This window comes from Lytechinus variegatus, chromosome 13 (assembly GCF_018143015.1).
Source record: "Lytechinus variegatus isolate NC3 chromosome 13, Lvar_3.0, whole genome shotgun sequence".
NCBI lineage: Eukaryota > Metazoa > Echinodermata > Echinoidea > Temnopleuroida > Toxopneustidae > Lytechinus > Lytechinus variegatus.
Window position 1 is genome coordinate 7,272,914 of NC_054752.1, and position 15,380 is coordinate 7,288,293.

The 15,380-nt window shown below is 35.7% G+C and overlaps 1 protein-coding gene across 1 annotated transcript in view; it reads right to left on the bottom strand.

Annotated features, from left to right (window-relative positions):
* Positions 1-15,380, bottom strand: part of LOC121426612 (mucin-5AC-like) — a 97,581-nt gene that overhangs the window by 30,820 nt on the left and 51,381 nt on the right. The window contains exons 20-28 of the mRNA XM_041622970.1: positions 13,027-13,183; positions 11,318-11,564; positions 7,419-7,486; positions 5,342-5,508; positions 4,640-4,738; positions 2,909-2,963; positions 2,401-2,435; positions 715-813; positions 53-107 (exon numbers count right to left, since the gene is read on the bottom strand). Of these exons, the coding sequence (XP_041478904.1) occupies positions 53-107; positions 715-813; positions 2,401-2,435; positions 2,909-2,963; positions 4,640-4,738; positions 5,342-5,508; positions 7,419-7,486; positions 11,318-11,564; positions 13,027-13,183 (982 nt within the window). The remainder of the gene's footprint in view (positions 1-52; positions 108-714; positions 814-2,400; positions 2,436-2,908; positions 2,964-4,639; positions 4,739-5,341; positions 5,509-7,418; positions 7,487-11,317; positions 11,565-13,026; positions 13,184-15,380) is intronic.

Consider the following 15,380-nt stretch of genomic DNA (forward strand, 5'->3'; position numbering starts at 1 on the left):
CCCAGCTTCCCCCCTCCCCATATTGAAGTCCTCTAAATAGAGTTGAACTTACCAGATGGAGGGAGACATTGGCAGCAGTGATCATCACTATGGACTAGCATCTCACCCTGTGTAATCAACAAAAGAACATTTTAAAATGAACCCAAGTAAATAGAGACATCACTAGATATGATGCATTATCACTATTTCAAGAGAAGTGTTCCTATTCGTGAATTTCAGCCCTCCCCCCCCAAAAAAAAAAAGATTAGCAATTACAATTAACCTGTTACTTGCCACAGATGTGATCCCTCCTATTTCTGGTAACCTTAAAGGTCAAGCCCACCCTAACAAGAAGTTGATTTGAATAAAAAGAGAAAAATCCATCAAGCACTCCACTGAAAATCTTATGAAAATTGGATGTAAAATAACAAAGCTATGACATTTTTAATGATCACTTAGTTTCACAAGAGTAGTAATGCACATCCCTGTCCATATGCAAATGAGGGGACTGATGATATCACCTACTAATTATCCCCACATTGTCCTGTGAAACAAGATTTATTCCTTCCTGAACATGAGAAAATGACCATGGCTTTGAAAGTTTGAGGTTCGATCAAGTTGGTCCTTATTGGTGCCAAATTGGAAGAATAAAAAAAAAATTGTTAAGGCTTCAAAATGGTCACTGGCGTCAAGGGGACCAAGAAAAATGTGGATATAAAGCTGCTGCTCCCTTACCTTTGGGCAGTCTGCTGGGTCCGTGGTACATGTCTTGTAATAAATACCTTCCTCCAGTATACAAGAATCACAAGGGGATTCAACTGGAATTTGGTGCATCTGCAATCCAAATGTGTTAAGAATCATTTACTGTATAACGACAGTGCTCAAAATAAAATGTGTAATTTTCCATGAAGAAAATCTGAAGAAATAACATATGTAGGATAAGAAAGACTGGTACCAGAAATGAAAAATAAAAGAGTAGATAAAAGGGGTATGGGTGTGTGGTGATAGTGAGAATGTGTGCACACGTGGGTGTGGGTAGGTGCTGTGCATGTGTGTAATACTTGATGAGAAAATTCCTCTTGCAGCTCCAAAAAGCTAAACTGGAATGAACTTTGCAGTATGTCATGAAAGATTGGTGTCATAGTGAAGATTTCTATTTTACAATAAAAGGAGAGTGTGTTATGCAAGTAAAAACCTTGATACATCTTAGAGAACAAGAGTTCTAGTTGGAGGCTGCAGATTTCTAATAATGGGAAGCACAGCCTCTTTGAATGCTGGTAGACCTGCTTTGTAAATGACTTCACCAGCCAGGTGGTTCCATATGCCGAAGCATTGCAAATTTGGTCTCAAAATTTGGGCAAGACCAGATGGAAAAAAAGTATTAAAACCAGCTGGTGCGAATCTTTCATGTTTTTCATTTATTAAGAAAACTGCCATGAAAGGAGCCTTTCAAGGCATTGCTTATATGTATGTCCTCACAATTAGCTAAATCTTTGAACCCTTTTTATGATGTATTATTCACTTCCAGATTAATATGTAATATTGATCATATTCTGCATACTAAGAATCTTGCAAAAGGGCAGGTCAAAAGTCATGTGATTAAGGGTAGTGCAGCCATCAATCACCGCTTGCGGTGATGGTGATGGAACTTTTGCATTTTGCTGATCACTTCAGCCCATAGGGTCATAATTTGTAATAAATTATTTTGAGTACATCTGAAATAAGACAATGCTGCCCTTCAAGTTTTTTGTTCCATTTTTCTCCATGACTTTAAATCTAGATACTTGTGCGCAGTTTACATACATTCTAGCAGTACAAAGAGCATTAATTAGAGTAAATTTTTTTCAATGAAAATGTATTTTTACATCAAAATCATCTCTTGATTTCCAGTGACAAGGCAAACTATTACTTCCTCAGTGAGCTGGATGTACTTGCCATCTTTCCTCAGCTCTGCTTAAAAAAAAGAGAACTACAACCAGCTTGCATCGAAAGTGATAGTTGCCCATCACCTTCTCCGAGAGTAATTATTTTCTTACCATTACATCAAAGTCAGTACAAATTTGTTTAAACACTTCCACATATCTATAAGTTATAACCACTGATCTCTGCCCTACAAACCCAATCGCTGTACTTGGACTGTATTCCAATACCATGTACCTCTACACTCTCATCATGAACAATAGGATTATGAAAGGACACTCAAACCTGTCCTAGAAGCCACTAGTCTAGTGTGAAAATTTGTCTTTACTGGTCGAATAAATTGTCTCACATTTGAAAGGAACAGTTATCATAGCACCTGTCTATAACAGCAACCTGGTAACCTTTTGTTTTCCTGGGAAGCATGAATAGACAGATTTGACTGTACATAATTTGAGGCTGCTAGCAAGGAGCTCAAAATTTAAATAAGAAAGGTATGCTCACCCAACAAGGCTGCTCTGTTGACTCAGTTCCAGTAACTACAAATGATGAGAAAGAGAAACATATAAAGTCAACTGATAAAACATGAAAATGCAAATAGAGCAGTAACAATAACATAATTATATTGAAAATCTTTGTGTGTAGTAGTAGTAAAAATAAATACCAGGAAATTTGTGTAATACTGCTTAGTACATGGAGATGTATTTCGTTAAAAGCAAAATGGCTCTGAAAATATCTATTTCATTGTCCATAGAAAAAGGAATCCTCTTCCTAGAAAAAAACCCCCCAGAAATTTGACGTCTTTATATATCCTCCTACTGAAATCAGACAGTGAGACTTTCTGTGGTTTTTGCCATGCAAGGTCACAAATGTCTTCACATACAATTAGAACTGCAGATATATTTTTTCCTGACCACTGACAAAAAGACACTGATTACGATAATTTAAACAAATGATTGCATAAACATCAATTCCATTTAGATTAATGTGTCACGATAGTGGTGAAACTTACTAGCAACACAATCGCAGCATGACTCAACAATGTCATTGTGCAGCAGTACCGTACCCTAGAAGACATCAATGAATAAAAAAAAACAAAGAAATGAAATGCCAACATGAATGACTGAAAAGGAACCAAATACAATTCGTATTTTGGATCTGTTATATGACCAAAAAAAAACTTCAATAAGATGGCCCTGAAATGGCACTGTTGTGGAAGCTTCATGACGTAGTGGTTTTGTCTTTCATTTTTAAAAAGTTAGAGGGTCGTGATTTCAAAACTGACTCCAGGCACTTCCTTAAGCAATAAACTTACTCAGTTGTCAGCTGTATACCTACATGTAATGAAGCTGAAGGAAATGGGTACCCAGAAGGATTTCTTCCTTAAACCCTTGAGAACCTACATAAAAGCTCAACAATGGCAAGAAATGTGTACTATATAATGAAAGCACAGTAGAGTATTATCCCTATTAGTCCCAGGGTGCGGTTATGCTTTTACATCCAAGGGGGATGATGATGTGCATGATGGTACACAAAAATGAATGTTTATGAGTGCAATGGACAGAATACTTCATGGGGGGAAGATGAAATGATCCAAGCCAAGATTAAATGGATAATTCATTTCATCTTTCACTGAATGAAAAAAAAACTCATAATTTTTTTTCATATGACACCTGAAAATACATTGTAGATCTGTGTCATTTGACATTAATTTGAATGCAAAATTGCATACAAGGTCTGTATATTGTCACATACAACTCGTGCTGCAAACACCATTTTTTTACATGTAGCACCAGTGGTCTCAGCGAGCGTGTAATGGACAAAATCATATGGATCCAAAGTTAAATGATGAATTTATCAAAAATTACATGGATGATGATATCATTGTAAAATGGGCTGAATGATCGACATCCAATCAAATTACAAGGATCGATCATAGAAAATGATGTAATCTATGGGATCAACTAGTTAAATTTTACACAAAATCTTTATTTCAAATGAATCTGTTACATTAGTTTATACATCAAATTACACTTTGGCAACAAATCTGAAGTGCTATGTTTTCTTGCATAGAGAGTCATTCTTAGAATCTGATCAAATGTTTGATACAAAAAATTTGTAACAAAATGTTTTTGTCAACTCTCTTGTATTAATGTTGATCTTTTACACTTTATTGTTTTCTTAGTGAAAACTGACTGCCCTATTTTTCAAAACATATAAAGTAGAAATTAATTGATTTTAATCTGTAAAGGAAAATTTATTCTACACGTTTTGGCTAGAAAAAGAATTTGTATTGGATATGTACACAAAATCTTCTTTTTTTACCAATTGGGGTCCGGCGTGCACTTAAAAAATGTTGCTTAGCTTCAGAACTACATACATAGGTTTCACAGATTTGGTTTTAAAATATGAGCAAAATATCAAAGACAATTGTCAAGAAACGTTGTAGCACAAAATTTTGTTTCAATGCACTACATGATTAGGGGATGTGCCCTGGGACTGATGAGATGAATACAAGGCCAACATACCAATAAATATTATGTTCTATAAATAATCAATATTAATGTAACTAATTCATTTAAATCACCACTTTTCATTTATGAAAAGAAGGGCTGTTGCCCCCCAAACAATAACAAATCAAATAAGATATATCAAGGTGCTAAAAATGGTATGTGTATAAAAAAAATTGTTAAATAAACAAGTATATTTGGACAGCACACATTAAAGTTCCATCTTTATTTACCTCACTACATTCAATATTACATTCCTTTCGACAGCCAACATCTCCTTGCTCACAGAAGCATGTCACGCAAGGTAGGGTTCCGTTCCAAGACTCTCCATTCTGTAATGTTACACAAAGAAAATTCAGAAAATGCTGGCTTTTGAAAAATAACAAGAATAATACCCCTTTCATAAACCCAATTGTGCGGCAAATAGCAGCATAATTTGGTCGTAAAATCAGATGAGGACCAGTTATCCGCATTATTTTGATGCTGCTATTATCCGCATTATCCGTCATTCCGAAGGTCCTACTACAGGCAGAGAAGTCTTACATAATAGCACAGCTCTTGTTTATCATTTCGTCCTTGGCTCAACGCTCATAATCTGGCCTGTGGAGGTGAAATTGAGACAGCAGGGATTACCTGCCCAAGCGGGGTTGATCAGGCGGGTGTTTCATAAAGCTGTTTGTAAGTTAAGAGCGACTGGTGATCCTGTCTTGCGGTAAATGGTACACACGATTGGCAATGATTTAGCGCGCGAGAAAAGATCACCAGTTGTTCTTAAAGTCGCTCTCAACTTACGAACAGCTTTATGAAACGGCCCCCTGGGCTTGGAAATGATTTTTGGGATTTACAAACGCAAAAAGGGGTATAGAACCGCAGTTTGCAATCTGAACTGCGGTCTTTCTCCAAACGGGGGTTTGACGTAATGGAATTGAACTTACCCGATACCTTGTGTGCTCATCTCCGTACTCACAATCACAGCTCCGCTCATCACTCCCATCAGGGCAGTCTTCTGTCCCATCGCACCAGGTTGACTCAGGGACACAGGCAACACAGCCGCCACACGGCACATAGCCATCCCTACAGTTGCACGGGTGTACAGGTAGTTCTGTGGAAATTACAAACAATGTTGGAATAATAAGGTGAACTTTATTTCCAAATAAATTCAAAGTATTTGATAAAAAACATGTTATCACAAATCAATAGGCATGTACAATAATAGGTTAAAAAAGATAACAGAAAACATAACAAAAGAACATCTTAAAAAATGCAGCGTATTTGATTAGAAATTGTACAATGCCTACTTAGCTCGTTGTACGTGAGCAAAAGGAAGGCTGAATGTCAAACATTCATAACGTTGCAAAAAAGACGTACCATCCAAAATGTACCGTTGCACGGCTTTAGGAGATGACGTCACAATACTATTTAATTAATTGCGCTCAGTAAAAATGAAGGTGCAATACGCGTATAATAAATGCGCAATGCTGCCGAAGGTCATGTGCGCTTGTGGGATTTTCCTTGTTGCTTTCAATATTTTGCTCCCTTTTCACAGATTACTGCAGGGAAAAACTCTTTGTTTTTACATATTTTCGCTAAATTCCGAGGCGTTGTACAACACAAATATTGAATATTCTTATTTGTGCAATGGAGCGAGATTTCGCATTCAGTGAAAGAAACACATTTTTTCTTTCACCTCATGTGAAATCTCGCACCATCACACTCATGCATATTCGCTATTTGTATAATGGTGTATGTGAAAGCCCAGGTATGGCTTATATAAAATACACCAAAGAGATGAATATTCAAAAAATTGAAAACAACTAGTAATAACAATAAGTGAAAAAAGTATAGGGGAGACCGGGGTTAGTTGGATCATGGGGTAAGTTGAAACATTGTACTTTTCTTTAACGCCTGTAAAATAAATTTATGCAATACTGCCCTCAATTTATTGCAATAATGATTCAACATTATTGTATTATTAATAGCAATAAATTGAGGACAGTATTGCATAAATTTATTTTACAGGGTTTAAAGAAAACTACAATGTTTCAACTTACCCCATGTTCCAACTAACCCCGGTCTCCCCTACATATATTTGCAAACAAGGGGGGGAGGGAATATTAATACGAATTAGGAAGGTAAGTCTTATATTGTTTCTTAAAAGATGTTGAATGTTGAATGAGGGTAAGTCTGAAGAATTCCATTAAAAAATCAAATAATGTTCATCATCATCATGAGTTCAATTCAAGTGTCCACTATGGACTCATGGATGAAATAGCGTACTTAACCATGGCAACAGGCGTCAATTTTGCGCGCAGTGACATAAGCGTACATCAGCATTGGACATGTTTTAAAATACATGGTATATAAGCAGAATACAGAAAATCTGCATAAACCATGGGTTCAACCGATGGTTTTAAAAAACACCTTTGTGAATTCGGGCAAAAATGTGACAAGCCATCTATAAACGAACAATGATTTGCCAGGTGAGGTCCTCTGTAAATAGCCAAAATGCTAATTTTGTCTCCAAAAAGAAAAAAAATAGCTTACATGAAAGAGCAATTCATCTTTTTCAAACTGTAATAATTTGAAGATGTAAAAGTGGAATGAAATGAAAGGATGCAAGAGTTTGTATGACACAATGTTTTCGGACTGATTGGAAGATCCACTGAGATTGCAGTGTGCACATCTCATGCTTGAGTAACCCTGATCTTCAATTCTTGTTTCCTCCTTACTTTATGAAGCTGCCCCTATATATGTATTCCATCAAGCATTCCATCAAGTAATTATAAGGGTCATTGTTGATCAATTTTCACCATTTAAATATCATTTTAAAGCTTATTATGAATCTGAAGTGTTTTTTAAGTTCAATAAATATCTCAATATTCACATTGGGGGACTTTTTGTTGATTTTGGGGTGACTGGTCACAAATGCCATCTTAAATTGAAAAGGATCAACCAACAGTTGAATGGACGGTGGTGTTTGGAACATTGAATACAAGAAATGCAAATATATACCTGGTGTAGATGTCATCTCTGAACATGTAAGGCCTTCACAGGTAAAGTACCCATGTGAATCGCAAGAGCTGCAAAACAAAAAAAAGTAATTTTTTTTAATTCAATACAATTATTGCAACCATTCCTTTTAATAAGTAGTGTGATACACATAATCATCATTCTACAGTTTTGATAATTATTTGCTATGGGTGTTTCATAAAGTTGATTGTAGGTTACAAGCCCTGGGGGGTGTTTCACAAAGATTTAAGTATGACTTAGGTCGCACTTAAATGTCGACGCGTACATTATATGCAACGCGCAATCTTATTGATCAATACGCAGTGGTGCGCGTCCTCTTGGCATGATCTGACCAATGCTGTCATGCCTTTTATACCGCGCGCAACAAGACATTTAAGTGCGACTCTAAGTCATACTTAAATCTTTGTGAAACACCCCCTGGGTGGCCACTTACGGCGACGAGTGGATACCATGTCCATACCTGCCAACCTTTGATAATAAAAATCAGTATCAAAGCCACGAGGGTGCTGAGCGGGTCGCGCGCAAGAGGGTTTCCCCCTCCAATGGTAGGGACTCTCTGCATTTTCTGCATGTAAAAGTAGCATATCCCTACACTTTTTAAAGCAAATGTACCCTCTTTACCATACCACAGGATGACCTACGTGTAACGTTAGTCTACTTATATGTAATTTAATATCATTATCAATTAAAATTAAAACAAAGGTCTTTAAGATATCACGTTTGTGACAAAAAAATAGACCCAGTTTCATTCAGGTGTGATTTGTTTTCATTTAAATCTATATAGACTTATAGACTTAGGAATAATTTAATTTTGAGCATATTTTTGTGAGGCCCTCTATTGTTGGAAAGTGAGATTGATGCAGATCTTCATCTCTGACTCCACAGATTCTCTTTTTAATTAGAAACAAGTGGAATGCCTCTGGCCGTCTCACCTGCATCACGCGATTCAACATAGCAGCAGTGCTGACTTTGAAAACTACTATAACTCACACAAGATTTTCAGTAATACTTGGTTACTCTTGTATGATTGATGAGTGGATACCATGCGCGACCAAAAAAACACGTAAAAAGGATGTCTTTTTCACGATAGGGCATGTTACGTACGTAACGTGATAAGGGTGTCAAAAACACAAAAATAATGAAAAAAGGGTATCTATTTCACTAGGAAAATTACGTGTTTAGGGTCGAATAGGCGGGGATGATAAAACAAAATTAAAATGTTTTATGAAGGATGTCCTTTTTGCCCCAACACTTCGTGTTTAGAGTCAGATTTGCGGGAGGTATCGAAGGTGGGGTCATACTAAACCAAATAAGGTAAATCCGACGACCGAAGGACCTGTAACAATAAAACATTCTTGTACTTGTTTGGGGTTCATTTCAGGGAATACTTGCCAAGAGTATTGTTTTGTTTCCAATACTTGTTAAGGGTAGGGTTTCACACGCCAATATTTGCATTTTCATAATATGGAAATTATGTGTTTAGGGTGCTTTTCGAGACCTCATGGTCGTGCATGATTGATTTCTCCTTATTCTTTGAATTTCCTACTGATTTTGTATTTGTTTCGGATAATTTTGATCAATTTTGGCAACCTGTATAGATCATATAAAAGCTTGAATGTACTTTTATGAGCTTCATACACAACATCAAAATTCATTTTGGCATAGCACTTCTTTTTTGTTGGGTTTACTTTTTTTCAAGCCTAAGCTGAAGAAAATATACAGTATGTGAGTACTGTTTGAAATTACTCACATTATACCAATATACCAGACTTTGAGAAAGTATAGTGGGAATTATTTATCCAAGGTTGGACTGGCAATCACTATTTTCTCCGCGAGGCAAAGCCCAGAGGAAAAAATAGTTATTATTGCCAGTCCAATTGAGAATTCACACTATGCTTTCGAAGGAAATGCCTGATATATTTGTTTTATATTCCTTTTTGCCTTGTAGACCTAATCCTTGATGATGTGTAAACAATCTAGCCCAATTCTAATATTGGCGGACCTAGTCATACAATGTAGGCCTGTCAAGCTAATGCTAACCAGTTCCTGGGTAGGATGCGTGTGGCTTCTACCCAAAGGCAATTAATGAGAGGTCCGCTGCACTGCGCTGCTGCAGTTGCAATCAAATTGTAAACACACAGTCTAACTTATATCAGATCTTGACTCACTTTGTTATGTATAATTCAAATAATCCTGTATAAAAGGCCTCATGGAATTAAATTTTCTGCATGAAGATCTAGACCTGATTCCACTCTGTTTTTTTCAGATTGTCCGTACAGTTGAGGACAGAAGTTTACATACACCCAGGAGATGTAAAGAAAAGTTGCCACTTGCCAAATATCATAAAATTTACTGTATCTTACAAAATATGTGTGCTGTCATGATGAATTCGATATCAAACAAATGAGTGTGTCATGTCCCTTCATCACATTGCTTTGTCATCAGGAGCAGAAAAATATGTAGGTGTCATTTTCCTCCAAACAATTTTCATATTTTAGACAAATTAGAAATAAAAACTTTACATATTTGTGCAATTTACTTCTCAACACAAACAATTCAGATTACACTCATTTGTTCAGTGGTGACATATCATGATAAAAATGTAATATAAATGATAGATTTGATATTTATACATTTCTATGAAACAATGTTTGAAAATATAACAAGCAGTAGAATATTTTTGGCACGGATATTACTTGTTTTCTTCACAGAAAATTCTACCTGAAATATATTTTAATCCCAATGGCATCCAAATCATGTGAAAGAGCTCAATAAGCGCTTTCATTTTATACCAAATTTGTCATTGCAGTATATATATTTCTGAAGGTATAGTAAATTTTATGATGTTTGGCAAGCGAACAAATTTCACTGAATTACATGAGTGTATGTAAACTTTTGGCCTCAACTGTAAGTAATTTTAGCGAGAGCTTGTATTTTAAAGGTCAAGTCCACCTCAGAAAAATGTTGATTTGAATCAATAGAAAAAAATCAGACAAGCACAATGCTGAAAATTTCATCAAAATCGGATGTAAAATAAGAAAGTTATGACATTTCAAAGTTTCGCTTATTTTCAACAAAATAGTTATATGAACGAGCCAGTTACATCCAAATGAGAGAGTCGATGATGTCACTTACTATTTCTTTTGTTTTTTATTGTTTGAATTATACAATATTTCAATTTTTACGAATTTGACAATTAGGACCTCCTTGCCTGAAGCACAAAATGTTAAAATAATGGAATTCCACGTGTTTAGGGAGGAATGAAACTTCATTTTACATGACAATGACGAGAAAATCAAAATATTTCATATAATAAAATACAAAAGAAATAGTGAGTGAGTGATGTCATCAACTCTCTCATTTGGATGTAACTGGCTCGTTCATATAACTATTTTGCTGAAAATAAGCGAAACTTTAAAATGACATAATTTTCTTATTTTACATCCGATTTTGATAAAATTTTCAGTGTTGTGCTTGTTGAATTTTACTCTTTTAATTCAAATCAAGTTTTTGTTGGGGTGGACTTGTCCTTTAAACTAATTATTCATTTTTGCAGATATTGGGTCAGGGAGCATGCGCAGTTCTCCCCATGAAATTATATTGAAAAATATACAGAGCTAGAAGAAACTATACCGAGCTATTTGCAGCAATGTGCTTTCCTATTGAAATTATACTTTTTCACATTATCGCGAATTGACCAATGGTTTATCTACAATATAAAAACATACAGAGCATAATGTAGTATCGTCAGCCAACAATAATAAAAACAAGACATCCCTTATGAAAATATACTATACCATAGCTTCACCAAGGAAGAGTGCCAATTCACCACGGTATACTTTCATGAGGGACGAAATAACATGAATCTTTCTGTGTCATACCATGTTTGGCAGTTCCTAAAGAAGTAATTTCCAGCTTCCCATCTCTTTCCATCAACAATGCATGGGCAGTCTGATGGCAGCACACACTTTTCATCGACTGTCATGACCAAACCTTCAGGGCAGAAACATCCTTCAATACATGTATCGTTACAGCCAGAAGGGATTTCTATATTGCCTTCAATCCAGCAGTGATCTCCACATTTACCTCCGCAAGCTGTGTAAATGCTCCCACCAGAGCACTGGAGACCTGTGCATTGAAAGTTTCACCATTAATTGAATTCCATCACTATTCAGTTTTCACATCACAAAAAACAGAGATGCATGAATAAATTCTGATTAAACCTTCTAGAAGTCAAAATCATTGATGCTAATGTATAATCATCAACACCTGCATTTCAAAGATAATCAATGAAATGCAAAATAATTTCCATTTCAAATTTTGAAGTTGTGCTCTTTTTTTTAATAAAGAATACTACATGCTTGTACATGGGGTAAATACTTCCACAAAAGGTTACCTCAGAACCATATATACATGTATTAGCATTGCTGTACTTCAAGATAAATGTCAGTTGTGCAGAGCTGCCAACCACACTTGACCAAAAATCCTATTATTTCACCCCAAAAATCCTATTTTTAGACAAAAAATTCTATTCATATCCGTTCTGTACTTTCCTACCATTCATCTCAATATTTTGTTGTGCTCACTGTAATTTTTACATCCGACAGGCAAGGTTCCACATTCACTTTTTTTGGTGGTGGCCCGTTCGGGCCACCAAAACCTTCAAATTATTTTTTTTGGTGGCCCGATATTAAAGTTTGGTGGCCCCAAAAATATAAAGAAAAACATTAATTGAAAATGAATACAACAAACTTCTGAAATATCAATTCTGCAGCAATTACCACTAAGTCCCTTTCACTTTGTACATCTTGTATGTAAATCTTGTTTGCTGTTACCGGTATTTTACTTTGCTAATTGATTTGTGGTAAAATATAAATTGTTCTATCATTGTAAATATGAAATGATTAATAGAGAGTAAAATGTACTGTTCCCAGAATGTGGGGACTTTTTTAAAATCTCTGTATAGACACACACTCATAATGGTAAAATTAAATAAACAGGTTGACTGTCTGTCTTCAGGAGACGGACAGTCAACCTGTCTGAAACGTCGAGTCTTTCTACTACTCATCATCTCTCACCGACTCAAGCCAGCATCTCCTCATCAGCTCTACTACTCAAGCTGTTCTCACTCGACATTCCTTCTGGCTTACAGTCCTTTTCAGGACTACTTTCAAGAAAGAATACTCTACTCTCAAGTCTCCCCTTTCTCGCCTATCCATTTCTTCTCTTCTTCTATCCACTGTTTCTATAACACTCCATATGGTGTACCCTAAACCACATCAGCAATAGTAAGATGAGATTGACGATAAGTATACTAATGATATACATCAAGGGCAATACTAAGAATTACATGCATGATAATAAAAATTACAGCTGGATTTAAAAAGTACTTTTTATTTTTGCATGAGGTAACGTTAGAACTATTCTGGTGCCCAATCAAAATTATGTGCATTATTTGTTTTATAAAAGAGTGACATGTAAACCTGTTATTTGTTACAACCATCCCCATCTAAAAACTATGACCTATTTATCAAACTATATTGGTACCTGTCATTAGCAAGTTCATCTGTTAGCTTATAAACTGACTTACCGCAGGTATCAGAGGATCTCCAAGCGATAGATACCAATTTATCATTGCACTCTTTTGCATAGGCAGTGATAGCTGTACAAAGACATTCGCAATCTCCTCCTCGCGTGCAAGCACAACTGTCCATGACGCAATTATCGTAGTAACTTTGAGGATCAACCTAGTGTAGAAACACAGACATACAAAAATAAAATATGTAGTGATGGAAGAGTGGTAGGCTCATAAGCTGGGTACTGTACCCGAACCAAATCTCAGGTATCATTAAGAATATGAGATCAGTTGTGCTAAGAGTAAAAGGCCATTGCATTCCAAAACAAAAGAAAACAGTAGATTCATGTTTCATATGCAAACCTTCACTTAACTCAAAATCAGATGTTCCATGATATCTAAGGTAATAATAATGCTAGGGTCTCTAAAATGTAAAGAACTAGAGAAAATACAGCAAAGAGCAACAAGACTGTGACTACCCAACGTCCATAATTTTGATTACCAAAAAAAGGTTGAGAATATTGAGCAGGACTCCCTACTCTCTAATAGAGGAGACAAAAAGCAGAAATAATTCAAATTTTTAGAATAAAATATAACAGAAAGAGCATTTGATCATATTGCTCTAAACATCATATTCCATCTTGATCACAATAGAAAGACCGGAGGGTATTGTATGAATTTTAACAAATACAGGTGTAGATTACAAATAAGACATTAACATTTTTAAAGGAGAAATATATTGAAAGTCCCCCAAAATATCATTTTCTAAATTATATTTTAAGTCATTTTATTGAGTGAGTGAAAAGACTCTGCCTGAACTTGGTTGTGGACTTGATTTTCATTGATTGTGTGCTTCACCGTGCGTTCTGCACGGTGCAACTGAAAGTGAGTTGATAAACGACTAGGTAAGTTCTTCCCATTCACCATTACTGGCGTAATTCCCCTAATTTACTTCTTCCACGACGCTTTATTGTTCACTAGAGCTTGAATCTTCATCACCAATGTCTTCTACTTCAAATTCATCTATTTTGAAATCCAAACCTAGATATAACTTCTGGGTTTTCTTCCATTTCATGATGAAACTATTCAGCGACAGTGTGGAGAAAACGCACGTACCCTCACATTCACAAAAGATGTTGCAGGCGAGTGGAGCTTGCATGATGTGGGAGAGCCAATCAGGTCTTTCATGCAAGGATACACATCATTGAATTCAAGTCAATTCACAGACCAATTTGGGGAATATTTCGGAAAGGCATTTTAGCGCTTTTTAATTGACGTTTTCCACCTTGTGCATTTTTCTGATTTTTTCAATCCCCACATCATTACCTTTCCATTGATATATATTAAGACCATATTCATAATCAATATATTTCTCCTTTAAAGCTGGGAGTACCAATAACTAGAATGCTTTGCAAGAGAAAGCAGTTTCTGCCGCTAGTGTGGATGCATTTAAAATATGAAATTGAGAGGCACTGGTTAATCTATCCAGTAAATATTCTCCATATCAGATATAACCCAAGGCGACAAGGGGCAAATACGCTTCCAAGTTTATGTCTCTACATCCAAGTAAATTCCAGTATGTATTAAGTTAAATGGAAATAACAGAAATCAAGAGGAATTACATTGAATAAAAAGTTGTAAATTCATTGGCAAGATGCTCATTCCAAATGTCCTGTTTTTATCTGACAGCTACCATACAAACCATGCCTCTCAGCCAATCAAAATATAAGAAAGATATCAGATCTAACAACCTATTGGACAAAAATGATGATGAAACACACACCGGGTAATGAATAAGCATATCCTAACAGTTACAGTATTTTTCAACTCATTTGATATGTTCTGGAGGTGTGTGGAAAGAAATAATAATGATGAGACCTGTATGAAGTCAAGAGGAATAGTAAACATGGAAAAGACTTGTCAAAAATGTTGACCCATATCTCCTTTCTCTCACTGATTTCAGAGTCAATCACACTCAGCAAACCTGCAACATCACAGCTACCAAAGCACAAAGATGGCCACATTAATTGGAGGTGATCTATATTAGCTTCCTGAACATGGCTTTTTTTTCCTTGATTCTCTTACACCATTAATATATCTAAGTTACAAATAATGTTTAATTCGCACTATCTACTTGCTTCATAATGAAATCATAGTCCCATAATATTAAAATTTATCTAATGTGGTGATGGATATAGCAAAAGGGTGATCTTTATCATGAACATCATCAATATCATCCTTCAACTGTATTATCATATGACTATGATCGCATTCATTTAGGTACCTTATTATGTCACTTACATACTTGTTGCTAGGTTGAAACAGGGACTGCTTGATGATTGTCAAGAACATCATCAATAGGCCCTATT